The sequence below is a fragment of the Bufo gargarizans genome, unplaced genomic scaffold, assembly GCF_014858855.1.
Source record: "Bufo gargarizans isolate SCDJY-AF-19 unplaced genomic scaffold, ASM1485885v1 fragScaff_scaffold_474_pilon, whole genome shotgun sequence".
In the NCBI taxonomy this organism is placed as follows: Eukaryota; Metazoa; Chordata; class Amphibia; order Anura; family Bufonidae; genus Bufo; species Bufo gargarizans.
The window spans coordinates 1-27,603 of record NW_025334122.1 but is presented as its reverse complement, the minus strand read 5'-3'; the positions used below and the strand labels follow the sequence as shown (position 1 = coordinate 27,603).

The 27,603-nt window shown below is 51.4% G+C and overlaps 1 protein-coding gene across 1 annotated transcript; it reads right to left on the bottom strand.

Annotated features, from left to right (window-relative positions):
• Positions 1-27,155, bottom strand: MROH1 (maestro heat like repeat family member 1). The gene is made up of 22 exons (XM_044273202.1): positions 26,934-27,155; positions 26,664-26,690; positions 24,935-25,057; positions 24,777-24,856; positions 24,365-24,482; positions 23,861-23,956; positions 23,683-23,787; positions 22,572-22,707; positions 22,034-22,146; positions 20,262-20,414; positions 20,023-20,177; positions 19,709-19,874; positions 15,314-15,501; positions 6,671-6,808; positions 6,229-6,343; positions 4,307-4,453; positions 4,042-4,230; positions 3,669-3,824; positions 3,450-3,584; positions 3,198-3,300; positions 2,960-3,025; positions 1-492 (listed from the first exon to the last, which is right to left on the bottom strand). Exons 1-22 carry the CDS (start codon positions 27,153-27,155, stop codon positions 407-409), a joined length of 2,817 nt encoding a protein of 938 aa, XP_044129137.1. The 3' UTR covers positions 1-406.
• Positions 27,156-27,603: the final 448 nt, after the last annotated feature.

Here is a 27,603-nt window from a genome sequence, read left to right as displayed (position 1 = left end):
ATAGTGAAAATAATAGTCATATTTTCTGATGCTTCCAACACAATAGAAAAGCCCCATCATTCTGAAATATACAGAAACATGGACGTAGCCAAATATACACACACCCCCCCACCACAGACGAGGAACCTACATAAAACAAGGAGGGCACAGGGGCCCAACGATCACGACTTGCAGCCCACAAAGTCTTTATTGCAGCAAGTCTGTAGCCATCATGGCCGACAAGGCTTCTGGTCTTCAGGAACGACCTCAAGTCAATGTGAGCAGATCCAGGAAGAGAAGGCAGACGAGACGCGGGACATCACATGCTGGTGACACGAGGGAAGCTCGGAATGTGCTAGAATGAAGATCAGCCCTCATCGCAGAGGAGCCGCTTGGATCATGGGTGTTGTAGTTCTGTCTTCCAACATCAGGCAAACTTGACCAATCGGCCCATGGTCTCAGACGCTTTAATACGCACAGACGGGACCGGATCCTTCAACAAGACCATGAGAGCTGGAGAAAGAGGAGGTGACATTATCATGGAGAGCTGGTCCAACGCACCATCTACATCCTGCCAGTGAACACTGACGAGGAGTAGACCCTCAGGTCATCATGTGACCCCCTTATGAATGGGGGTCAGTGACCAGCGATTGACCATCTTCCTCATAAGGTTTCAGTTGAAAACCAGGATTTGTTTATTTTTTGTGGTCCCCAATAGACCAGAGCCAATCAGGTCAGACAGCACGAGAATAAAGGGTTAATAAAGGTAGAGCACTGGGTCTCCGGAGAGCGCCGTGCTTCTCTGCAGTATACACATCCCATCACCTATAGAGTCTCCTTATTTTTCCTCCCTTTGTGTTAGGACTTGGCCGGCTGCAGCGCTCCGCCCGTCTCTCCTCTTACACCCCTCCACACTCTGTCCCTGGCGCGGGGCCCGGCTCGCTCGCACTGGGCAGCCTTACTTCCAGTAGCTGTTTACACGGGACCCTATGGGAAGCTCTCCGAGATCCGTCTGCACGTTAGCGGGACAGACGGCCTAATGAGATCACTGTGCTTCCTCCTGCCCCCACAGTCAGAGTGAGGGGCTCCCGGGGGACACAGGAGCAGGTTACACAGCTGTAAATCTCCTTATCCTGGAAGCGGCTCAGCTGATCGCAGCAATACAGGAAGGAAAACAGCAGCGGTCCCGGTAATCAGACACAGGCCATAAAGATGAAGGATGACGCTTCAGAGCCTGCAGTTACCCACAAATCCTGCACCGACCCCGAAAACTTCATTAGGTAAAGTACAGATGAGGGACCTGACAGAGCAGCGCCCCCAACAGGGGTTACAAGTCACTGCTGGAAATTCGTGAGTAGTTAGTATTGTATGGAATCTACTCTGAGCCAAACCCTGTAAGTCCCCCTGCTGTACAGACCCCATATTTAATAATTTACCAGCTGTGTGGCACAGTCCTGTGTCAGAGACAGGGAGGACACAAGGCCGAGCAGCCAGGCAGGGAGGACACAAGGCCGAGCAGCCAGGCAGGGAGGACACAAGGCCGAGCAGCCAGGCAGGGAGGACACAAGGCCGAGCAGCCAGGCAGGGAGGACACAAGGCCGAGGGAGGACACAAGGCAGTGCAGCCAGGATAGGAGGACACAAGGCCGAGCAGCCAGGCAGGGAGGACACAAGTCAGAGGAGGATCCAGTGCAGCCAGGCAGGGAGGACACAAGGCAGTGCAGCCAGGCAGGGAGGACACAAGCCAGAGGAGGTTCCAGTGCAGCCAGGAAGGGAGGACACAAGGCCGAGCAGCCAGGAAGGGAGGACACAAGGCCGAGGGAGGACACAAGGCCGAGCAGCCAGGCAGGGAGGACACAAGGCCGAGCAGCCAGGCAGGGAGGACACAAGGCCGAGGGAGGACACAAGGCAGTGCAGCCAGGATAGGAGGACACAAGGCCGAGCAGCCAGGCAGGGAGGACACAAGTCAGAGGAGGATCCAGTGCAGCCAGGCAGGGAGGACACAAGGCAGTGCAGCCAGGCAGGGAGGACACAAGCCAGAGGAGGTTCCAGTGCAGCCAGGAAGGGAGGACACAAGGCCGAGCAGCCAGGAAGGGAGGACACAAGGCCGAGCAGCCAGGCAGGGAGGACACAAGGCCGAGGCAGGCCCAGTGCAGCCAGGCAGGGAGGACACAAGGCCCAGCAGCCAGGCAGGGAGGACACAAGGCCGAGCAGCCAGGCAGGGAGGACACACGTCAGAGGAGGTTCCAGTGCAGCCAGGCAGGGAGGACACAAGGCAGTGCAGCAACACAAGGCCGAGGCAGGCCCAGTGCAGCCAGGCAGGGAGGACACAAGGCCGAGGGAGGACACAAGGCCGTGCAGCCAGCCAGGCAGGGAGGACACAAGCCAGAGGCAGACCCAGTGCAGACAGACAAGGAGGAAACAGTGCAGCCAGGCAGGGAGGACACAAGCCAGAGGAGGTTCCAGTACAGCCAGGGAGGACACAAGCCAGAGGAGGTTCCAGTACAGCCAGGCAGGGAGGACACAAGCCAGAGGCAGGCCCAGTGCAGCCAGGCAGGGAGGACACAAGCCAGAGGAGGTTCCAGTACAGCCAGGGAGGACACAAGCCAGAGGAGGTTCCAGTACAGCCAGGCAGGGAGGACACAAGCCAGAGGCAGGCCCAGTGCAGCCAGGCAGGGAGGACACAAGCCAGAGGAGGTTCCAGTACAGCCAGGGAGGACACAAGCCAGAGGAGGTTCCAGTACAGCCAGGCAGGGAGGACACAAGCCAGAGGCAGGCCCAGTGCAGCCAGGCAGGGAGGACACAAGGCAGTGCAGCCAGGCAGGGAGGACACAAGGCAGTGCAGACAGGCAGGGAGGACACAAGGCAGAGGCAGGTCCAGCGCAGACAGGCAGAGAGTATAACATATTGTTCACATTAGGAAGGCGCTTAAGACAATTTTACTGGATATTACACTCATCATCCACCTGACAGGAACTTACATGTCACCAGATGATCTAAATCAACCATTCTGCACTGATCCGGCTGCATGTGCAACACCAAGAACCCTGCAGAGACAAAACACAATACATAAAATTCATGTCACCCTGCAGTGGGAGGGGCAGTCTCTGGTTTCAGCCTGCGCCGCCCTGCAGCAGTGGGAGGGGGCAATCTCTTGTTTCCGCCTGCGTCGCCCTGCAGTGGGTGGAGCTGACCCCTTTATATAACAAAATAAGATACCGATGAATAACGGGGCGGCTGCTCGTAGATCCGACCAGATGCTCTTGAAGTAGGAGATGTTGGTCTGGATGAGACGAGGGACCATGTCAGGATAGCCCTGCAGCTGGAAAACAGACAGGTTAATGTCACACTGCACTCCTGAGAGTCCAGCAAGTAGATCACTCCCATTATCTGCAGAGCATTCCGCCTTCACCGACACTCCTCAGACCTGAGACATTGCCATCTCTGTGCGCTCACTGGCCAGCGCCTCACCAGGTTTTTGCAGACGATGTTTATGAACTCCCCATAGTGCAGTCCTCTGTCGGGGTGCAGATGCGAGGTGAACATGTCCGCCAGACCCTGGTTGTTCAGACTTGGGGCGCACATCTGCAGAGCAAACTTACAGGCCTGCAACACAGGAGAACGGACACGTGTAGATGACAACATGGTGGAGAATGGGTGGCCCCTCCCTCAACGTTGCGCCATGTTCACCTTCACCACATCTGGTTTTGGATCTTGCAGATGTAGGAGTAACGTCACTAAACCGTTCAGGATCTGCTCGAACAGCGTCTCTTCCCCGCCACCGGAGCTGAACTTCGTGAGATTGCCAAACAGGATAATGGAAGATGTGCGCAATTCTTCCCTCTCCTAAAAGACAGCCAAAGCCGTGAAGCTGGGCCACAGTAACCACACAGGCTAAGCAAACATGGGCGCCACAGACACTAGAGGCCCCAGTAACAGTAGCTCTCCATGATGGGACCCTGCACCACCGACGCTCTCCATACCTTCCCAGCAGACACCTAGGGGTCATCAAGCTCCTGTAAACCTCCCACTAGGGCAGCGCTTCTGGCCGCCTGTTACTCACGTGGTCGAAGAAGGGTCTGATGCGGATGGCGGTGTGAACGAGAAGAGAGTGCAGGTCTTTCTCTTGCACATGGGGTAGCAGAAGAGACATGTTGGACATGGCCTCCTGGGTCACTATATGGTCAGGGTCTTCTCTGTCATCCATGGCGTTCATCATGGCAGTCAGCAGGTGGGATCCATGTTTTCGTACCTGTAATAAAGTGGATACATAGAGTAAGAATTACCACTACTCCCCCCACCCTCCCCCTGAACCACAGGGTCTTCACCTTCTCAGGATGTCCGCTTGCAATGTTCCCCAAGCCACGGATGGCAAGCATGCGCACGGTGACACTGCTGTCCTTCAGTCGGCTGGTCATGCTGTCCATCAGCGGCTCCAGAAAGATGAGGTCACTGAGCTCACTACTCTGCAGGAGCTGCACACAGAAGGGACACCATGAGGACACGCGACACACGCAGGAGGGACACCATGAGGACACGTGACACACGCAGGAGGGACACCATGAGGACACGTGACACACGCAGGAGGGACACCATGAGACACGTGACACACGCAGGAGGGACACCATGAGACACGTGACACACGCAGGAGGGACACCATGAGACACACGCAGGAGGGACGCCATGAGGACGCGTGACACACGCAGGAGGGACACCATGAGGACACGTGACACACGCAGGAGGGACACCATGAGACACGTGACACACACATAGGAGGGACACCACAAGGACAGGAGGGACACCATGAGACACACACGAGGGACGCCATGAGGACACGTCTCACACACGCAGGAGGGACACGTGACACACGAGGAGGGACACCATGAGACACGACACACGCAGGAGGGACACCATGAGACACGTGACACACGCAGGAGGGACACCATGAGACACGTGACACACGCAGGAGGGACACCATGAGACACGTGACACACGCAGCAGGGACACCATGAGACACGTCATACACAGGACAGACACTATGAAACACACAGATGGCAGTGCAGAAGGTGCTCTACATATCCCCTCCTGCCGCTGGCGGACTACTCTCCTCTACACGAGGTTGTAACACCCCAATGACACCCAGACATCAGCGGCAGGTAAAAGCCTCATCCTATCCGGAGCACATCCATGACCTGGATACAATCTGGTGCCTCCTCCATGCAGCTGTGCCGGGATTGTGTCGTATGTTATTAGCCCAGGTTTTACGTGTCCCTTATTGTCCATTCTGATCGTGGTGAGGTGTGAAGCACAACAAGCAGACGTCCACGCTGCACCACGTCATCCCAGGGGGAGCGCTTGTGTCTCGCACCTTTTATTTAACATCTTTAGTATGAATGATAGATGAGGCGAGGTGCCAGGCCGGCTCGCTCCTCCACCACAGAGCTGCCTCAGCTGCTCGTGTTACAGGCTCAGCTTCCAGGATGCAGGAGCAGTGGCCGAATCACAGTCCAGGGAGAGCTGAGGAGCAGATGATGGATTTTTCCATAACCCTGGACGTCCTGCCAGACCCTCGCTCAGCGGTGATGCAAGACATTTGTTATGCTGGAAACTTCCAGACTGCGGTGAAAATTACAGAGGACGGGGACACGGCTCCATACGTGCTGCTGTATAAACCTGTATACAATGCCAGACTCCATCACCTCTCCAATGTGTCCCTCACAGACCTGAGACACAGCAAGCTGCATACAACCAGCACACACCAAGCCATGACCAAAGAGATCATAAAGAACCAGCACATGCCAAGCCGTGACCCCCAAGAGACCACGTCCAACCAGCACGTGCCAAGCCGTGACCCAAGAGACCAACATCCAACCAGCACGTGCCAAGCCGTGACCCAAGAGACCAAACAGAACCAGCACATGCCAAGCTCTGACCCAAGACACCACATCCAACCAGTAGATGCCAAGCTCCGACCCAAGAGACCACATCAAACCAGTAGACGCCAAGCAGTGAGCCAAGAGACCAAATCCAGCCAGCACAAGCGAAGCCCCGACCCAAGAGACCAAACAGAACAAGCACACTCCAAGCTCTGACTCAAGAGACCACATCCAACCAGCACATGCCAAGACATGATGCCCATACATGATGAGGGGGCACCATACATAGTGCATGGGTCCTCACCGAGCAGCTATAACCTAAAACTGTGGCCTGAAGTAAATCTGAAGTAAACCGGGTGTAGATGTCTCCTAACCTGGGCGAGGAAGGCGGTGGCAGTGACTCGCTGGCTGTCAAATGCACTGCTCTGAGCGGACTGCAGTTTCTTTATGATGTCTGGTAGTTTGGGTGCGGCGTATCGCACCATGGAGCTGCGGGAAGAGAAGGGGGTTTATAATAATGGTGGCCAAATACTACATGGGGGGGGGGGGGTAAGGAGGGTGTCCTCAGCAGAGAACACATGCACAACCCACTGCCACACTCCAATGGGGATAACAGGGTGACCGGTGTGCGTGTGTGTGGGGTTCTTACCTGCCGCTGGTGGAGGATAACAGGGTGACCGATGGGGGTGTTCCTTACCTGCTGCTGGTGGAGGATAACGAGTTGACCAATGCGAAGATAGGAGGGTGACCGATGGGGGGGTTCCTTACCTGCTGCTGGTGGAGGATAACGGGGTGGTGTATGTGGGACTCCCTCACCTGCTTAGTGACGTCACTCCCATGTGATGAGTCTCCTCTTTTTTCATCTTCTCCCAGCCTCCATCAGCTGCCACACTCAGAGCTACAGCCTCACTGCCTCCCTGAACCAGCATGAAGTACAGAGCCTCCACCGCAGAGCTGGGAGAAGAGAACATGGATCAGTGGGGGAGCGGGCAGCCGGGGGTCACGAAATTGGAGACACAAAGCCAATGGTAAAATAAAGGGGACACGTCCCGAGAGGAGACCTCAACGTCTTACAGACATTCCTATTTACATACAGTACAGACCAAAAGTTTGGACGCACCTTCTCATTCACAGAGTTTTCTTTATTTTCATGACTATGACAATTGTAGATTCGCACTGAAGGCATCAAAACTATGAATTATCACATGTGGAATTATATACATAACAGAAAGTGCGAAACAACTGAAAATATGTCACATTCTAGGTTCTTCACAGTAGCCACCTTTTGCTTTGATTACTGCTTTGCACACTCTTGGCATTCTCTTGATGAGCTTCCAGAGGTAGTCACCTGAAATGGTCTTCCAACAGTCTTGAAGGAGTTCCCAGAGATGCTTAGCACTTGTTGGCCCTTTTGCCTTCACTCTGCGGTCCAGCTCACCCCAAACCATCTCTATTGGGTTCAGGTCCAGTGACTGTGGAGGCCAGGTCATCTGGCGCAGCACCCCATCACTCTCCTTCATGGTCAGATAGCCCTTACCCAGCCTGGACGCGTGTTCGGGGTCATTGTCCTGTTGAAAAATAAATGATGGTCCAACTAAACGCAAACCGGATGGAATAGCATGCCGCTGCAAGATGCTGTGGTAGCCATGCTGGTTCAGTATGCCTTCAATTCTGAATAAATCCCCAACAGTGTCACCAGCAAAGCACCCCCACACCATCACACCTCCTCCTCCATGCTTCATGGTGGGAACCAGGCATGTAGAGTCCATCCGGTCACCTTTTCTGCGTCGCACAAAGACACGGTGGTTGGAACCAAAGATCTCAAACTTGGACTCATCAGACCAAAGCACAGAATTCCACTGGTCTAATGTCCATTCCTTGTGTTCTTTAGCCCAAACAAGTCTCTTCTGCTTGTTGCCTGTCCTTAGCAGTGGTCTCCTAGCAGATCTTCTACCATGAAGGCCTGATTCACACAGTCTCCTCTTAACAGTTGTTCTAGAGATGTGTCTGCTGCTAGAACTCTGGGTGGCATTGACCTGGTCTCTAATCTGAGCTGCTGTTAACCTGCGATTTCTGAGGCTGGTGACTCGGATGAACTTCTCCTCCGCAGCAGAGGTGACTCTTGGTCTTCCTTTCCTGGGGCGGTCCGCATGTGAGCCAGTTTCTTTGTAGCGCTTGATGGTTTTTGTGACTGCACTTGGGGACACTTTCAAAGTTTTCCCAATTTTTCAGGACTGGCTGACCTTCATTTCTTACAGTAATGATGGTCACTTCGTTTTTCTTTACTTAGCTGCTTTTTTCTTGCCATAATACAAATTCTACAGTCTATTCAGTAGGACTATCAGCTGTGCATCCACCTGACTTCTCCACAACGCAACTGATGGTCCCAACCCCATTTATAAGGCAAGAAATCCCACTTATTAACCGCCTAACGCACGGATGCGTCCTGGAGGCGGTTTATTCATTCCTCCTGGACGCATCCGTGCGTCATCTCGCGATAGCCGAGACTTCCTGTGAACGCGCGCACACAGGCGCGCGCGTTCACAGGAACGGAAGGTAAACTAGTGGATCTCCAGCCTGCCAGCGGCGATAGCTCGCTGGCAGGCTGGAGATGTGATTTTTTTAACCCCTAACAGGTATATTAGACGCTATTTTGATAACAGCGTCTGATATACCTGCTACCTGGTCCTCTGGTGTCCCTTTTGCTTGGATCGACCACCAGAGGACACAGGCAGCTCAGTAAAGTCGCACCAAACACCACTACACTACACTACACCCCCCCCCCTGTCACTTATTAACCCCTTATGAACCCCTGATCACCCCATATAGACTCCCTGATCACCCTCTATTCAGAGGTCCGTATGATTTTTACGGATCCACGGATACATGGATCGGATCCGCAAAACACATACGGACGTCTGAATAAAGCCTTACAGGGGGTGATCAATGACAAGGGGGTGATCACCGCATATAGACTCCCTGATCACCCCCCTGTCATTGATCACCCCCCTGTAAGGCTCCATTCAGACATTTTTTTGGCCCAAGTTAGCGGAAATAGATTTTTTTAATTTTTTTTTTGTTTTTTCTCACAGTCTCCCTTTCCGCTAACTTGAGACAAAAATTTCAATCTTTCATGGACTCAATATGCCCCTCACGGAATCCCTTGGGGTGTCTTCTTTCCGAAACGGGGTCACATGTGGGGTATTTATACTGCCCTGGCATTTTAGGGGCCCTAAAGCGTGAGAAGAAGTCTGGAATACAAATGTCTAAAAAAAATGTTACGCATTTGGATTCCGTGAGGGGTACGGCGAGTTCATGTGAGATTTTTTTTTTTTTTACACAAGTTAGTGGAATATGAGACTTAGTAAGAAAAAAAACAAAAAAAAAAACAAAAACAAAGTCTCATATTCCACTAACTTGTGTCAAAAAATAAAATCTCCCATGAACTCGCCGTACCCCTCACGGAATCCAAATGCGTAACATTTTTTTTTTAGACATTTATATTCCAGACTTCTTCTCACGCTTTAGGGCCCCTAAAATGCCAGGGCAGTATAAATACCCCACATGTGACCCCATTTCGGAAAGAAGACACCCCAAGGTATTCCGTGAGGGGCATATTGAGTCCATGAAAGATTTTAATTTTTGTCCCAAGTTAGCGGAAAGGGAGACTGAGAAAAAAAAAAAAAAATCTATTTCCGCTAACTTGTGCCCAAAAAAAAAAAAGATTTCTATGAACTCGCCATGCCCCTCATTGAATACCTTGGGGTGTTCTTTGATTTCAAACTACTTACCACACATTAGGGCCCCTAGAATGCCAGGGCAGTATAACTACCCACAAGTGACCCCATTTTGGGAAGAAGACACCCCAAGGTATTCCGTGAGGGGCATGGAGAGTTCCTAGAATTTTTTTTTTTTTGTCACAAGTTAGTGGAAAATGATGAATAATTTTTTTTTTTTCTTACAAACTCTCATATTCCACTAACTTGTGACAAAAAAAAATAAAAAATTCTAGGAACTCGCCATGCCCCTCACGGAACACCCTGGCGTGTCTTCTTTCCAAAATGGGGTCACTTGTGGGGTAGTTATACTGCCCTGGCATTCTAGAGGCCCATATGCGTGAGAAGAAGTTTGCAATCAAAATCTGTAAAAAATGACCGGTGAAACCCGAAAGGTGCACTTTGGAATTTGGGCCGCTTTGCGCATCTAGGCTGCAAAAAAGTGTCACACATGTGGTATCGCCGTACTCAGGAGAAGTTGGGGAATGTGTTTTGGGGTGTCATTTTACATATACCCATGCTGGGTGAGAGAAATATCTTGGTCAAATGCCAACTTTGTATAAAAAAATTGGAAAAGTTGTCTTTTGCCAAGATATTTTTCTCACCCAGCATGGGTATATGTAAAATGACACCCCAAAACACATTCCCCAACTTCTCCCGAGTACGGCGATACCAGATGTGTGACACTTTTTTGCAGCCTAGGTGGGCAAAGGGGCACATATTCCAAAGAGCACCTTTCGGATTTCACCGGCCATTTTTCACAGATTTTGATTGCAAACTTCTTCTCACGCATATGGGCCTCTAGAATGCCAGGGCAGTATAACTACCCCACAAGTGACCCCATTTTGGAAAGAAGACACGCCAGGGTGTTCCGTGAGGGGCATGGCTAGTTCCTAGAATTTTTTATTTTTTGTGACAAGTTAGTGGAATATGAGACTTTGTAAGAAAAAAATAAAATAAAAAATAAAATCATTTTCCGCTAACTTGTGACAAAAATAAAAAGTTGTATGAACTCACTTTGCCCATCAGTGAATACCTTAGGGTGTCTACTTTCCGAAATGGGGTCATTTGTGGGGTGTTTCTACTGTCTGGGCATTGTAGAACCTCAGGAAACATGACAGGTGCTCAGAAAGTCAGAGCTGTTTCAAAAAGTGGAAATTCACATTTTTGTACCATAGTTTGTAAACGCTATAACTTTTACCCAAACCATTTTTTTTTACCCAAACATTTTTTTTTATCAAAGACATGTAGAACTATAAATTTAGTTAAAAATTTATATATGGATGTCGTTTTTTTGCAAAATTTTACAACTGAAAGTGAAAAATGTCATTTTTTGCAAAAAAATCGTTAAATTTCGATTAATAACAAAAAAAGTAAAAATGTCAGCAGCAATGAAATACCACCAAATGAAAGCTCTATTAGTGAGAAGAAAAGGAGGAAAAATTAATTTGGGTGGCAAGTTGCATGACCGAGCGAGAAACGGTGAAAGTAGTGTAGTGCAGAAGTGTAAAAAGTGGTCTGGTCATTAAGGGGGTTTTAGCTAGCGGGGCTGAAGTGGTTAAACCTGACAGGGCGCACCTGTGAAGTGAAGACCATTTCAGGTGACTACCTCTGGAGCTCATCAAGAGAATGCCAAGAGTGTGCAAAGCAGTAATCAAAGCAAAAGGTGGCTACTGTGAAGAACCTAGAATATGACATATTTTCAGTTGTTTCGCACTTTCTGTTATGTATATAATTCCACATGTGTTAATTCATAGTTTTGATGCCTTCAGTGCGAATCTACAATTGTCATAGTCATGAAAATACAGAAAACTCTTTGAATGAGAAGAAGGTGCGTCCTGACTTTTGGTCTGTACTGTATATCTGTGTCTGGATGACAACCACCATGGCCGACACTACAGATATCCCCGCCTCCTGTATAGAGTCCACAGTGACACCCCCCTCTCAGGGATGGTGGGAGTCTCTGCAGTCCGTTATTACCCCAGGGTGGTGGCCCAGTGATGAGGACTACGCCTTTGCAGCGCTGGGGTCCTGGGTTCAAATCTGACAAAAAAAAGTCACCATCTGCATGGGGTTTGCATGTTTTAACCTTATTTGCGTAGGTTTCCTCCCACACGCCTCAGCTCTATATAAGTGATGAGAATGTCTGTACAGCGCTGTGGAATATGTCAGCGATATATCAGTGATGAGAATGTCTGTACAGCGCTGTGGAATATGTCAGTGATATATAAGTGATGAGAATGTCTGTACAGCGCTGTGGAATATGTCAGTGATATATAAGGGATGAGAATGTCTGTACAGCGCTGTGGAATATGTCAGTGATATATAAGGGATGAGAATGTCTGTACAGCGCTGTGGAATATGTCAGTGATATATAAGTGATGAGAATGTCTGTACAGCGCTGTGGAATATGTCAGTGATATATAAGTGATGAGAATGTCTGTACAGCGCTGTGGAATATGTCAGTGATATATCAGTGATGAGAATGTCTGTACAGCGCTGTGGAATATGTCAGTGATATATAAGTGATGAGAATGTCTGTACAGCGCTGTGGAATATGTCAGTGATATATAAGGGATGAGAATGTCTGTACAGCGCTGTGGAATATGTCAGTGATATATAAGGGATGAGAATGTCTGTACAGCGCTGTGGAATATGTCAGTGATATATAAGTGATGAGAATGTCTGTACAGCGCTGTGGAATATGTCAGTGATATATAAGTGATGAGAATGTCTGTACAGCGCTGTGGAATATGTCAGTGATATATAAGTGATGAGAATGTCTGTACAGCGCTGTGGAATATGTCAGTGATATATAAGTGATGAGAATGTCTGTACAGCGCTGTGGAATATGTCAGCGATATATCAGTGATGAGAATGTCTGTACAGCTCTGTGGAATATGTCAGTGATATATAAGTGATGAGAATGTCTGTACAGCGCTGTGGAATATGTCAGCGATATATCAGTGATGAGAATGTCTGTACAGCGCTGTGGAATATGTCAGCGATATATAAGTGATGAGAATATCTGTACAGAGCTGTGGAATATGTCAGGGATATATAAGTGATGAGAATGTCTGTACAGCGCTGTGGAATATGTCAGTGATATATAAGGGATGAGAATGTCTGTACAGCGCTGTGGAATATGTCAGTGATATAGAAGTGATGAGAATGTCTGTACAGCGCTGTGGAATATGTCAGTGATATAGAAGTGATGAGAATGTCTGTACAGCGCTGTGGAATATGTCAGTGATATATAAGGGATGAGAATGTCTGTACAGCGCTGTGGAATATGTCAGTGATATATAAGTGATGAGAATGTCTGTACAGCGCTGTGGAATATGTCAGTGATATATAAGGGATGAGAATGTCTGTACAGCGCTGTGGAATATGTCAGTGCTATATAAGGGATGAGAATGTCTGTACAGCGCTGTGGAATATGTCAGTGATATATAAGTGATGAGAATGTCTGTACAGCGCTGTGGAATATGTCAGTGATATATAAGGGATGAGAATGTCTGTACAGCGCTGTGGAATATGTCAGTGCTATATAAGGGATGAGAATGTCTGTACAGCGCTGTGGAATATGTCAGTGATATATAAGTGATGAGAATGTCTGTACAGCGCTGTGGAATATGTCAGTGATATATAAGGGATGAGAATGTCTGTACAGCGCTGTGGAATATGGCAGTGATATATAAGTGATGAGAATATCTGTACAGAGCTGTGGAATATGTCAGGGATATATAAGTGATGAGAATGTCTGTACAGCGCTGTGGAATATGTCAGTGATATAGAAGTGATGAGAATGTCTGTACAGCGCTGTGGAATATGTCAGTGATATATAAGGGATGAGAATGTCTGTACAGCGCTGGGGAATATGTCAGCGATATATAAGGGATGAGAATGTCTGTACAGCGCTGTGGAATATGTCAGTGATATATAAGTGATGAGAATGTCTGTACAGCGCTGTGGAATATGTCAGTGATATATAAGTGATGAGAATGTCTGTACAGCGCTGTGGAATATGTCAGTGATATATAAGTGATGAGAATGTCTGTACAGCGCTGTGGAATATGTCAGTGATATATAAGTGATGAGAATATCTGTACAGAGCTGTGGAATATGTCAGTGATATATAAGGGATGAGAATGTCTGTACAGCGCTGGGGAATATGTCAGCGATATATAAGGGATGAGAATGTCTGTACAGCGCTGTGGAATATGTCAGCGATATATAAGTGATAAGAATGTCTGTACAGCGCTGTGGAATATGTCAGTGATATATAAGTGATGAGAATGTCTGGACAGCGCTGTGGAATATGTCAGTGATATATAAGTGATGAGTATGTCTGTACAGCGCTGTGGAATATGTCAGTGATATATCAGTGATGAGAATGTCTGTACAGCGCTGTGGAATATGTCAGCGATATATAAGTGATGAGAATATCTGTACAGAGCTGTGGAATATGTCAGGGATATATAAGTGATGAGAATGTCTGTACAGCGCTGTGGAATATGTCAGTGATATATAAGGGATGAGAATGTCTGTACAGAGCTGTGGAATATGTCAGTGATATATAAGAGATGAGAATGTCTGTACAGCGCTGTGGAATATGTCAGGGATATATAAGTGATGAGAATGTCTGTACAGTAATTTGGAATATGTCAGTGATATATAAGTGATGAGAATGTCTGTACAGCGCTGTGGAATATGTCAGTGATATATAAGTGATGAGAATGTCTGTACAGTGCTGTGGAATATGTCAGTGATATATAAGGGATGAGAATGTCTGTACAGCGCTGTGGAATATGTCAGTGATATATAAGGGATGAGAATGTCTGTACAGAGCTGTGGAATATGTCAGTGATATATAAGGGATGAGAATGTCTGTACAGCGCTGTGGAATATGTCAGGGATATATAAGTGATGAGAATGTCTGTACAGCGCTGTGGAATATGTCAGTGATATATAAGGGATGAGAATGTCTGTACAGAGCTGTGGAATATGTCAGGGATATATAAGTGATGAGAATGTCTGTACAGCGCTGTGGAATATGTCAGTGATATATAAGGGATGAGAATGTCTGTACAGAGCTGTGGAATATGTCAGGGATATATAAGTGATGAGAATGTCTGTACAGCGCTGTGGAATATGTCAGTGATATATAAGGGATGAGAATGTCTGTACAGCGCTGTGGAATATGTCAGCTCTACACAGTGTTCCGTCAATACCCTTGAAACGAATGGGTCACAGCCGATCTGCAAAGTGAATATTTGTGCGAGTTCCCCCTAAATGGGAATAATAAATAAAGTGTCCGCCTCCTGCGGCTCCCCATGACAGACATTCAGAGTGACCTGTGCAGCCCCTATGAAGTTTATGCCCCCCACCACTGTGTGCACATCCGGTGGACAGTGGGTTATACAGAGGAGACTTCTCCACTGATTCCCTGTACACTCCCCATGGCACTAGATGTATGGAGGAGGGGGCGTGTAAAGGGCACTGGATGTACAGGGGTGTTGCAGTGCACTAAATATTTGGGGGGAGTGTGGGGAGATTGAGTGACCCCCCACCCCCCAGCTGATCGCCTGTACCAGGCAGGAGTCTTATTAACCCCTCGGTGGAGCGCTCTAACCTCTGGACTACGGGCAGCCATAAGGAGCTGGGCCGGTGGGCACCATACCTGCATGGGTCCAGGTTCCTGCTGCTCTGACTCTTCCTGTCTTTGGCTGGTCCGAGGCTCTTGGGCAGCTGGACGCCCACCATACAGCTCACCTGCAGGAGCAGTGCCACAAAGAGCTGGGGGTAGAGCTCCTGGACAGCGGGGGACGACTTTGGCTGGGACAGCACCTCACGGAGAGCACAAGTGGCCTGGAAGAGAACAGAGGCGTGAGGCACCAGAGACAACTCTCTCATAACCCCAGACATCTCTTGTAGGAAAGCTGGGTGGCTGTCACCAGCCGTCCCAGAGTCCAGACAACGCTGCCGGAATTTACACCCCGCACAGAGACCGGCGCAGCGTTAGAGGGGGGGGGGGGATAAGCCCTGACAGGAGACGTCCGGAACCAGCAGAAGACGAGCTGGACTCCTCTGACAGGATAAACACTTTACTGCCGGCTCGTGTTTCACAGGACTCACTCCCACTCACAGCTGTGTGCAAGACCCTCCACTCACCGCCTGCATTAACCCCTTCTGCTCCCACACAACCTATAGCTGAAGACAGGACCTCACTCAATCAGTAGTCCACACATGACCCCAAACGGCCCACCAAGAAGAGTAGGGACACTGGAGAAAAAAGGATTCCAGAAGAAGCAGTTACATCCTGTATTATACTCCAGAGCTGCACTCACTATTCTGCTGGTGCAGTCACTGTGTACATACATTACTTATCCTGTACTGATCCTCAGTTACATCCTGTATTATACTCCAGAGCTGCACTCACTATTCTGCTGGTGCAGTCACTGTGTACATACATTACTTATCCTGTACTGATCCTCAGTTACATCCTGTATTATACTCCAGAGCTGCACTCACTATTCTGCTGGTGCAGTCACTGTGTACATACATTACTTATCCTGTACTGATCCTGAGTTACATCCTGTATTATACTCCAGAGCTGCACTCACTATTCTGCTGGTGCAGTCACTGTGTACATACATTACTTATCCTGTGCTGATCCTGAGTTACATCCTGTATTATACTCCAGAGCTGCACTCACTATTCTGCTGGTGCAGTCACTGTGTACATACATTACTTATCCTGTACTGATCCTGAGTTACATCCTGTATTATACTCCAGAGCTGCACTCACTATTCTGCTGGTGCAGTCACTGTGTACATACATTACTTATCCTGTACTGATCCTCAGTTACATCCTGTATTATACTCCAGAGCTGCACTCACTATTCTGCTGGTGCAGTCACTGTGTACATACATTACTTATCCTGTGCTGATCCTGAGTTACATCCTGTATTATACTCCAGAGCTGCACTCACTATTCTGCTGGTGCAGTCACTGTGTACATACATTACTTATCCTGTACTGATCCTGAGTTACATCCTGTATTATACTCCAGAGCTGCACTCACTATTCTGCTGGTGCAGTCACTGTGTACATACATTACTTATCCTGTACTGATCCTCAGTTACATCCTGTATTATACTCCAGAGCTGCACTCACTATTCTGCTGGTGCAGTCACTGTGTACATACATTACTTATCCTGTACTGATCCTGAGTTACATCCTGTATTATACTCCAGAGCTGCACTCACTATTCTGCTGGTGCAGTCACTGTGTACATACATTACTTATCCTGTACTGACCCTGAGTTACATCCTGTATTATACTCCAGAGCTGCACTCACTATTCTGCTGGTGCAGTCACTGTGTACATACATTACTTATCCTGTGCTGATCCTGAGTTACATCCTGTATTATACTCCAGAGCTGCACTCACTATTCTGCTGGTGCAGTCACTGTGTACATACATTACTTATCCTGTACTGATCCTGAGTTACATCCTGTATTATACTCCAGAGCTGCACTCACTATTCTGCTGGTGCAGTCACTGTGTACATACATTACTTATCCTGTACTGATCCTCAGTTACATCCTGTATTATACTCCAGAGCTGCACTCACTATTCTGCTGGTGCAGTCACTGTGTACATACATTACTTATCCTGTACTGATCCTCAGTTACATCCTGTATTATACTCCAGAGCTGCACTCACTATTCTGCTGGTGCAGTCACTGTGTACATACATTACTTATCCTGTACTGATCCTGAGTTACATCCTGTATTATACTCCAGAGCTGCACTCACTATTCTGCTGGTGCAGTCACTGTGTACATACATTACTTATCCTGTGCTGATCCTGAGTTACATCCTGTATTATACTCCAGAGCTGCACTCACTATTCTGCTGGTGCAGTCACTGTGTACATACATTACTTATCCTGTACTGATCCTGAGTTACATCCTGTATTATACTCCAGAGCTGCACTCACTATTCTGCTGGTGCAGTCACTGTGTACATACATTACTTATCCTGTACTGATCCTGAGTTACATCCTGCATTATACTCCAGAGCTGCACTCACTATTCTGCTGGTGCAGTCACTGTGTACATACATTACTTATCCTGTACTGATCCTGAGTTACATCCTGCACTCACTATTCTGCTTTGGAAGAATTGCAGGCGGCAGGGAGCAGTATGTGTACTGAAGGCGCTGGCGGGCCGCCTATGGCGTTATATGAAGAGTTGGTTCCCGCCCTCAGTTAAGCTGCCCGATCTGGATAAGGCTCAAACCCGTCCGAATCTTCTCTCTTCGGATATAAATATATTTCAGCAAAGGTTTTGGCGCGGAGGTTGGCGACGGCGATCACCTCGGATCAGTCAGGCTTTATGCCAGCAAAGTCGATGGCGACTCATCTCCAGGCGGCTCCGCTTCTTTCTTTGGCAGTGTAGAGCGGGGGTCCCCGTGGCCGTCCTGAAGAGAACGGGGTTCGGCCCGGAGTACGTTGCGTGCATCCAGCTATTGTACGTTAATCCAAAAGGCCAGAATAAGCGGTAGCAGCTTTCACCTGGAGCGCGGTCTAGGCAGGGCGTCCGCTGTCCCCATTTGCGGTAGAACCGTTAGCCGCCATTATGAGGAACTGGCCTAGAATTACGGGGGTTAAATATGGGAGCGGGCGGCTTTCTATGCTGATGATTTGCTTATGTTTGGAGTCCTTACCGAGCACCGACACATTTATTAATTAGTCCAAATCAGCGTTGTTGCCTTGGGCAGCGCAATGTAGCGTACCGCCTATCCCATGTGTGTGGAGACTAATGGGAGATCCGACACTTGGACTCAGGGAGAAATGGGAGGTGGATGTGGGGCCCCCGACTTCAGCTCAGTGGCAATCTGTACCCCCCCTCCATCCATTGGTGCGGCGTTGCAGGGTCTACAGAACTCATCAGCTACTCTTTAGGATGCGGGTTCCATCTGATGGCCAACGTCCTAGGTGCACAGAACCGGAGGCCAGTCAAATACAAGCCGTGATCCTGTGAGGGTCTACGTAGACCGCCGGTTGGTCTTCCAGATCTGTACGGGATCTGCCGGTGCCGAGGGTCGGAGCAGGACTCGACCTACTTCCCCGAACACGCAGCAGTGACTGCTCACCTGGTATCGGTGGGGGGGGGGGGGGGTTCACTTACTACATTATCAAAGCCATGGGATTGTTGGAGGAGGAAGGTGAGGACCGCAGTGTCTGAGGAAGGCGGCCCCTAGACGGGGTCGGGACAATCTTTAGGAGCCGGACGGCATAAAGTCTGAGGGACACTGTGGGTGCGGGGAGGGTTCGTTTTATGGCGTGACCTTTTTATACTTTAAAAACTCAATAAAAACAGGTTAAAAAATAATAAATTACTAGAGATGATTCTTGCTGCCAGGAAAGACGCGGCTATTAGCGCCCCCTGTGACCCGGACACACGGCCCGCTGTCTACGTCCCTGTCCTGACCTCAGGGCTGGTGCAGGCGAGCACCTGGACGGGTGAGGGGGTATATGTATACAGACAGGGATTAGCTGGAATGGGGGAGAAAGCAGCGGGTGCAGAGCGTCTCTCCAGACTCCCCCCGCGCCCCTCCCCCCACCAGGAGGAAATGAAGATGTCTTACAGCTGCCGCGTCTGGAATAAAGCTCCTGTGCAGGCCGGCCGGCCAGATGAGAGCGCCAGGGAGGGCGGGCAGGCAACCATGCTATGGAAATACTGGTCCCGGACCGCCGACCCCTGGGGCGAGGATGACCTATACCCCAACTGCCCCCAGCAACACCACTGGGGTTACACACCCATCCCATGACCCCCTGCTCACACCCTGTGATTTCTGGGTAAATGGAATACAATTCGAATACAGCAGTGCAGACCGACACAAGCAGAGCAGTAGGAGACAGGGAACAGGCCAACGTCGCTCTACATACGAGATGTGTACAAAGCGGGTGCAGAACCGCCTTCTGAATATCTGCATGACTGTAAATACCGCACTGCTAATCCGGGGCCGGGATACGGCAGCGCTGGCGCGGTCACGTGATCTACTTACAGTCAGAGGCAGGAGGGTGGCCATCCGACTGGAGGCGGAGCTCAGCAAAGACGTCTTACACTCCTTGTAGGGGACGTCACCCGTCATCTTCTCCAGAAGAAGATTCAGTACCTCAGACGTGAGCGGAGGATCAGAGGACAGCGCCCCCCACAGCGTGCACATATCACTGCAAGAGAGAGGGAGGAGCAGAGTGGGGGTAGTAGTACCCAGAAATGATAATGAGTAGTATAAGAGGGATCAGTGGAGGTGGGTGGGGGGACACCGACTATCTGGGGGCACCCCTTGGGTGGAGGACAGACCACGGAGGCCATTACCTGTCATAGGGCACAGGACTGGACAGTAAGCTAGACACCACGGCCTTCACATGCTGCGTGGCCAGGATATACATGGTCTGTACCGCCGCCTTCCTCACATGCTCCTCCGAGGTCTCCTCCAGCTGTTCCTTAACTCGAAGAATTATCTCTGGGACCTGGGAAGAGACAAGTGCAGACTCAGCCTGACCCCCCACCTGCCTGGCCCGAGTGGGGCGAGCTCAGGGGGGCACTGCTCCGACCTTAGACAGCAAGACGGTTCCTCGATCCTTCAGTAGAGAATTGATCATCACACTGGCGGCTCTGGAGCAATTAGCATCAGAATCGGAGAGCCCCTCGAAGGTGATGAAGAGGAGGCTGGTGAGCTGCTCAGGGGGGAGGCGCTTCCCGATGATCTGAGGAGGCAAATCACAGACATGACAAACCTCTCCGACACAGAACCCGAGAGCTCAACTCCCCCAGCGACAGCTTTCCTGAAGGTGGCCATACTGGAGACACCTCCCTGTGCTGAGCCTGCCCTCTAACGATAACGAGACGACTGTGCTGACCCTGTGCTGTAAAGATAGCAAAAAGACTGACCCCACCCTTTATCGGCAAAGAGACGACTGTGCTGACCCTGCCCTCTAACGATACGACTGTGCTGACCCTGCCCTCTAACGATACGACTCTGCTGACCCTGCCCTCTAGCGATAACGAGACGACTCTGCTGGCCCTGCCCTCTAACGATAACGAGACGACTGTGCTGACCCTGCCCTCTAGCGATAACGAGACGACTCTGCTGACCCTGCCCTCTAACGATAACGAGACGACTCTGCTGACCCTGCCCTCTAACGACAACGAGACGACTCTGCTGACCCTGCCCTCTAGCGATAACGAGACGACTGTGCTGACCCTGCCCTCTAACGATAACGAGACGACTGTGCTGACCCTGCCCTCTAACGATAACGAGACGACTGTGCTGACCCTGCCCTCTAACGATAACGAGACGACTGTGCTGACCCTGCCCTCTAACGATAACGAGACGACTGTGCTGACCCTGCCCTCTAACGATAACGAGACGACTGTGCTGACCCTGCCCTCTAACGATAACGAGACGACTGTGCTGACCCTGCCCTCTAACGATAACGAGACGACTGTGCTGACCCTGCCCTCTAACGATAACGAGACGACTGTGCTGACCCTGCCCTCTAACGATAACGAGACGACTCTGCTGACCCTGCCCTCTAACGATAACGAGACGACTCTGCTGACCCTGCCCTCTAACGATAACGAGACGACTGTGCTGACCCTGCCCTCTAACGATAACGAGACGACTCTGCTGACCCTGCCCTCTAACGATACGACTGTGCTGACCCTGCCCTCTAACGATACGACTGTGCTGACCCTGCCCTCTAACGATAACGAGACGACTGTGCTGACCCTGCCCTCTAACGATAACGAGACGACTGTGCTGACCCTGCCCTCTAACGATAACGAGACGACTGTGCTGACCCTGCCCTCTAACGATAACGAGACGACTGTGCTGACCCTGCCCTCTAACGATAACGAGACGACTGTGCTGACCCTGCCCTCTAACGATAACGAGACGACTCTGCTGACCCTGCCCTCTAACGATAACGAGACGACTGTGCTGACCCTGCCCTCTAACGATAACGAGACGACTGTGCTGACCCTGCCCTCTAACGAGACGACTCTGCTGACCCTGCCCTCTAACGATAACGAGACGACTGTGCTGACCCTGCCCTCTAACGATAACGAGACGACTGTGCTGACCCTGCCCTCTAACGATAACGATACGACTGTGCTGACCCTGCCCTCTAACGATAACGAGACGACTGTGCTGACCCTGCCCTCTAGCGATAACGAGACGACTCTGCTGACCCTGCCCTCTAACGATAACGAGACGACTCTGCTGACCCTGCCCTCTAACGATAACGAGACGACTCTGCTGACCCTGCCCTCTAACGATAACGAGACAACTCTGCTGACCCAGCTGGGTGCAGTAGATTCTTACCATTGCGATGTCAAAGCAAGTGTGGAACAGGACACTGGAGTCGGGGTTCAGAAGGCCGCCCCGAAGAGTCTGCAGCTTCTCTACTTGTTCATCTTTATGATCGGGAGCAAAACCTGGAAGTCAGAAGGAGAAAAGAAGAGACCCAAAGATACAAGATGGCGTCTGCAGAGAAGAGGTGAAAGAGCGGGGGATGTGAGGCAAAGGAGCTGTTGGAGGGACAACGGGTGAGGAAGCCATCGGCGGCAGCGGGGAGGAGGGGCATCAGGGCGGCGGCAGCGGGGAGGAGGGGCATCAGGGCGGCGGCAGCGGGGAAGGAGGGGCATCAGGGGGGAAGGAGGGGCATCAGTGCGGCGGCAGCGGGGAAGGAGGGGCATCAGTGCGGCGGCAGCGGGGAGGAGGGGCATCAGTGCGGCGGGGAGGAGGGGCATCAGTGCGGCGGCAGCGGGGAGGAGGGGGATCAGTGCGGCGGCAGCGGGGAAGGAGGGGGATCAGTGCGGCGGCAGCGGGGAAGGAGGGGGATCAGTGCGGCGGCGCTCACCTTCATAGCGCAGCTGGATGTACAGCAGGTAGTAGATGCAGTCCAGGGTGTGCTGCCGTATGGAGGCGAGAGAGTCCGAGCAGCGAGGGGACAACCTACCGATCAGAAGCCCCAGGTTATGGAAGGTCATCACACACTGCAAGCAAAGGAGAACGTCAGCACAAGAAGACTACAACCCCAAACATCCCACAATCAGTGTCATTACCAAGAGCTCTGCACAACTACAACACAAGCTGCACCCCCCCCCCCAATCCAAAAATCATATTCTCAGGTACACAGACACAACCGGCTGATCCACTGGCAGGAGGAGGAACAGAGGAGCAGGATCTGGGGTATACAGAGACACAACCGGCTGATCCACTGGCAGAAGGAACAGAGGAGCAGGATCTGAGGTATACAGAGACAGAGACACAACCGGCTGATCCACTGGCAGAAGGAACAGAGGAGCAGGATCTGAGGTATACAGAGACAGAGACACAAGCGGCTGATCCACTGGCAGGAGGAGGAACAGAGGAGCAGGATCTGGGGTATACAGAGACAGAGACACAACCGGCTGATCCACTGGCAGCAAAGGAACAGAGGAGCAGGATCTGAGGTATACAGAGACACAACCGGCTGATCCACTGGCAGAAGGAACAGAGGAGCAGGATCTGAGGTATACAGAGACACAACCGGCAGGAGGAGGAACAGAGGAGCAGGATCTGAGGTATACAGAGACACAACCGGCTGATCCACTGGCAGAAGGAACAGAGGAGCAGGATCTGAGGTATACAGAGACACAACCGGCTGATGCACTGGCAGGAGGAGGAACAGAGGAGCAGGATCTGAGGTATACAGAGACACAACCGGCAGGAGGAGGAACAGAGGAGCAGGATCTGAGGTATACAGAGACACAACCGGCAGGAGGAGGAACAGAGGAGCAGGATTTGAGGTATACAGAGACACAACCCGCTAATCTACAGGGAAGAGGACCAGGATCGCCAACAGCACAGAGTATTTCAGGAAATGACTGTTGGGATATCACAGCAGGGTCTTCAGAAGTAATCTGTTTCTCCTGAAATCCTCTGTGCTGCTGGGGACAGCTGTCATCTTTGCAGCAGGAGGTCCTCACATTGACGTTGAGCTTGTGTAGGTAGAAGTGAAGGAGGGCGCTGCTCAGCTCCAGGGCACGCTCCCGTTCATGCTCCTTACTGGATCGGATCCAGGGGATCAGGACCTGCAAAGTACAAACAGAACCCAATGAGATGCTCCCCAGGCCCAATAACCTGAGCCCTCCCCCCTTCACCTACTCCAAACATTTCCTCCAGTCCGTTAGGTGTTATGTTCCAGCAGAGAAGTCCTTTCAGCAAGTCCTTCAAAGCATCCAACGTGTCCCGATACAGGATCTACAAAACAAAGGGAGAGGGCATGGACCAACTGACTGGCCCACCCGCCACGTGGACCCCCAGCCCAGGACAGACTGGCCCACCCGCCACGTGGACCCCCAGCCCAGGACAGACTGGCCCACCCGCCAAGTGGACCCCCCAGCCCAGGACTGACAGGTCTACCCCGCACACGTGGACCCCCCAGCCCAGGACAGACTGGCCCACCCGCCAAGTGGACCCCCCAGCCCAGGACAGACTGGCCCACCCGCCACGTGGACCCTCACCCAGGACTGACAGGTCTACGCGCCATGTAGCGCCCCCCCCCCCCCAAGCCCAGGTACAGCACCCAAGACTGACAGGCCCACCTGCCAAAAAGCCTCCCAGCCCAGGTACTGTGCTCCGGCAGAGGAGGCACCCTGTACTTCTTACCTCCTGGTGCAGTTCTCCCATGGTGCCGATGGAGACAGGTGGGAGGGGGATGACTGTGGACAGTGCCGTACTGACGAGCTCCGTCTTCTCTGCATCCTTCAGGGGAGGCTCCAGCTTACTGAGGAGTGCATTAAGAAACTACCACAGAGGAGCAGGGGCCCCGGACACATCCCACCCCACCTAGAAGGGCCAGGACCCTTGTACAGAGTCTGCAATCCTTCAACTAATGACATCACAGAAGGGGCGTTATCCTGAGCTGCAGGCAACCACTCCAGGGGCCCCATACTACGCACAGGGGCCACTTCTATCATATGTCTTGTACCAGCAGCGCTGTCACTGCATTATATACATATACCGTGATCTGCTGGGTGTTACTGGAAACCATTAACCCCATCATCACGAGTCAGGATACACCAGGTAGGAGCAGGCGGCGAGGGCACGGTGGCGCAGGGCAGACTTCTGGCTGTCCACAGGCTCCAGCTTCAGTAACTCCTGGCAGGACATGAGGGGACACATGTCACATCTCAGGGGCCTCACGTGTATCTCCAGATGCCGGGGCCTCGTACTTACCACCAGCTGAGAGATCAGTTCCGACTTGCGGCTGAAGTGGAAGAACCCCGCCTGCGGGCTGCTGCAGATGGCCAAGCCGATCATGGAGACGGTGCGGATGAGGCAGAGCTTCAGGGTCAAGTCCTGGGTACAAAACACCACAGAGGAAACCATCAGAAGGTAGCGTACAGGCGATGTCAGCTCATCCCTAACGCACGGACCCCCAGAGCAGGAAGGACAGATGCACGAATCCAGCACTGGGGTGGCCGCCCGCCGTGCTGCAGGGTCACCTGACTGCACAACGGTGACCCCTGCGGCGCGTTGCTCGCAGTCTAGAAAGCAGATGGATCCTCATCATCCTTATGTGACAGCAAATTACTCAGACAGAAGCACTGAACATGTGAGGAACAATCATCCTCATCATCTCCAGAATTACACACAACACTATAACTCCCGCCATCCACCTGTAATATTATAATGAGATTACCCCCGCCTGTAATATTATAATGAGATTACCCCCGCCCCAACTTGTAATATTGTAATGTGAACAACCCCCTGGCTGTAATAGGAGATTGCCCCCACCCTGTATTATAATGATAATACCCCCCACCCTGCAATATTATAATAAGCACAGTCCCCGCCCCCCATTACACATGCACAGATTGGAGGTGCCGATTGGAGTGATTCGGGAAGCAGTATATAATCGGCGCTATATACTGTATATATCTCATACGTCACCTGTATGTGTCCCAGTCTCTCCCGGTAACGGCATCCAGCGTCCCCAAGTTGCAGAGGAGCGCGGTATAGCGGAACACGTAGACCCTCCCACCCGCCATGTTAGTTACATAACCGTCACCATGAAAGAGTTAGTAAAGATCAGTAGTAAGATCTACGAGTTACTACCGCCATCAGGAGCCAAACTCCGCAAGATAAAACGGACCCTGAGAGAATGCACACAGCTCCGCTGCACCCACCAGTGACCGAGAACCCATCTACCACCTACACTCCAACCCAGGACCCACCCATTGTAAACCTAAGATCCCCCCTGCCACCCACACCCCGACCCAGGATCACCCTCCACCACGCCACCCACACCCCGACCCAGGATCACCCTCCACCACGCCACCCACACCCCGACCCAGGATCACCCTCCACCACGCCACCCACACCCCGACCCAGGATCACCCTCCACCACGCCACCCACACCCCGACCCAGGATCACCCTCCACCACGCCACCCACACCCCGACCCAGGATCACCCTCCACCACGCCACCCACACCCCGACCCAGGATCACCCTCCACCACGCCACCCACACCCCGACCCAGGATCACCCTCCACCACGCCACCCACACCCCGACCCAGGATCACCCTCCACCACGCCACCCACACCCCGACCCAGGATCTCCCTCCACCACGCCACCCACACCCCGACCCAGGATCTCCCTCCGCCACGCCACCCACACCCCGACCCAGGATCTCCCTCCGCCAACGCCCCATTCTAGGATCCCCCCCTGCCACCCACACCCAAATGTAGGGTGCCCCCCAACAACAACACCCTAACCTAGGGTCTCCTCCCCCTGTTGCTCTTAATTTGGGCTTGTTACTGGTGAGGCCAGCATCAAATCTAAGTTCCATAGGGTTGTGGGCCCCTCCGTCAGACACCCTGGCACCCCTCCTGGTGTAAGCATGCAGGTAGCAGAGAGTAGAGGGCAGGAAGCAGGAGGGCAGTAAAGCTCCACACACTGTACCTTGGGCTCTACCTTTATCCCCAGAACCTGAGGGGTAAATCAGACGGACAGAGAATTAGGTTCGGCAGATTTGGAGAACATGAACCAAATATACCACGTGTGCAGGGGCAGACCCCACAAGGGCCTTATACTGGGCTCTGGTAGAGGCTGGCACAGAATGGGCATTAATATGAACATCAAGGGCACCTCTACACAGGGTGGAGGGATTTACCCTGTGCCCACTGCCTTTTGGGCTGACACAAGGGGCACTGGGCATAACTAGCGCCTCACCTTGGTGTGGAAGTAAAGGAAGACATTGCGCAAAATATCAGATTCAACTCGAGGAAGCACAAGCTCTATGGGGGCGTGCACCGCCACGTAACCGTAGCACAGGATGAGGGCGCTCTTGATCTTCTCCAGGTCGACATCTGCTCGATCCTGAAAGCAGAAGAGAAAGATCTTGAAGGCGGTCGGCGACTGATCATCTACAGCAGTGACCTGGGTGGCAGACATGGCGCCAAACGCATCCTGCCATCAACCTACTGGATGTACGGAAGCGGGCGAGTCAGAGATACAGAGGGGGAGGAACTGAGGGTGTCAGGGGCAGAGTAGCAGTTCTAGGTGCAGAGTCAGGCTCAGAACAGATAGTGAGGGCAGTACCTGGGGGTAGGTAGTCGTGGCCACTGTACCAAACTGTTCCGTTAGATGCTGCGAGGAGCGGCCGATTGTGGGGAAGGAAGCGTTCGTCAGTGGCGGCATTTACCTGCAGAATGAGGACATTCATTTCTATGGGAGTGACGGAATAGACCAGGGCTGGTCAGCCATTTCCGTCAGCCGCATAGAAGTGAATGGAGCAGTGGCCGCAACTGTAAGGTGCGCGTCCTATTCATTAAAATGGGACTTCCGAAAATAGCCAAACGACACGCAGTCCCATAGGAATGAATGTAGGGCGGCTGCACAT

Excerpts from the sequence above, each read along its gene's own strand:
- MROH1 (XM_044273202.1), bottom strand. The coding sequence starts at position 27,155 with ATGTCTGCCACCCAGGTCACTGCTGTAGATGATCAGTCGCCGACCGCC. Across the intron at positions 4,231-4,306 it reads CAAGCGGACATCCTGAGAAG|GTACGAAAACATGGATCCCA; the intron begins GTGAAGACCCTG and ends ACTTTATTACAG. Across the intron at positions 493-2,959 it reads TTTAGATCATCTGGTGACAT|CTCTCATGGTCTTGTTGAAG; the intron begins GTAAGTTCCTGT and ends CTCTTTCTCCAG.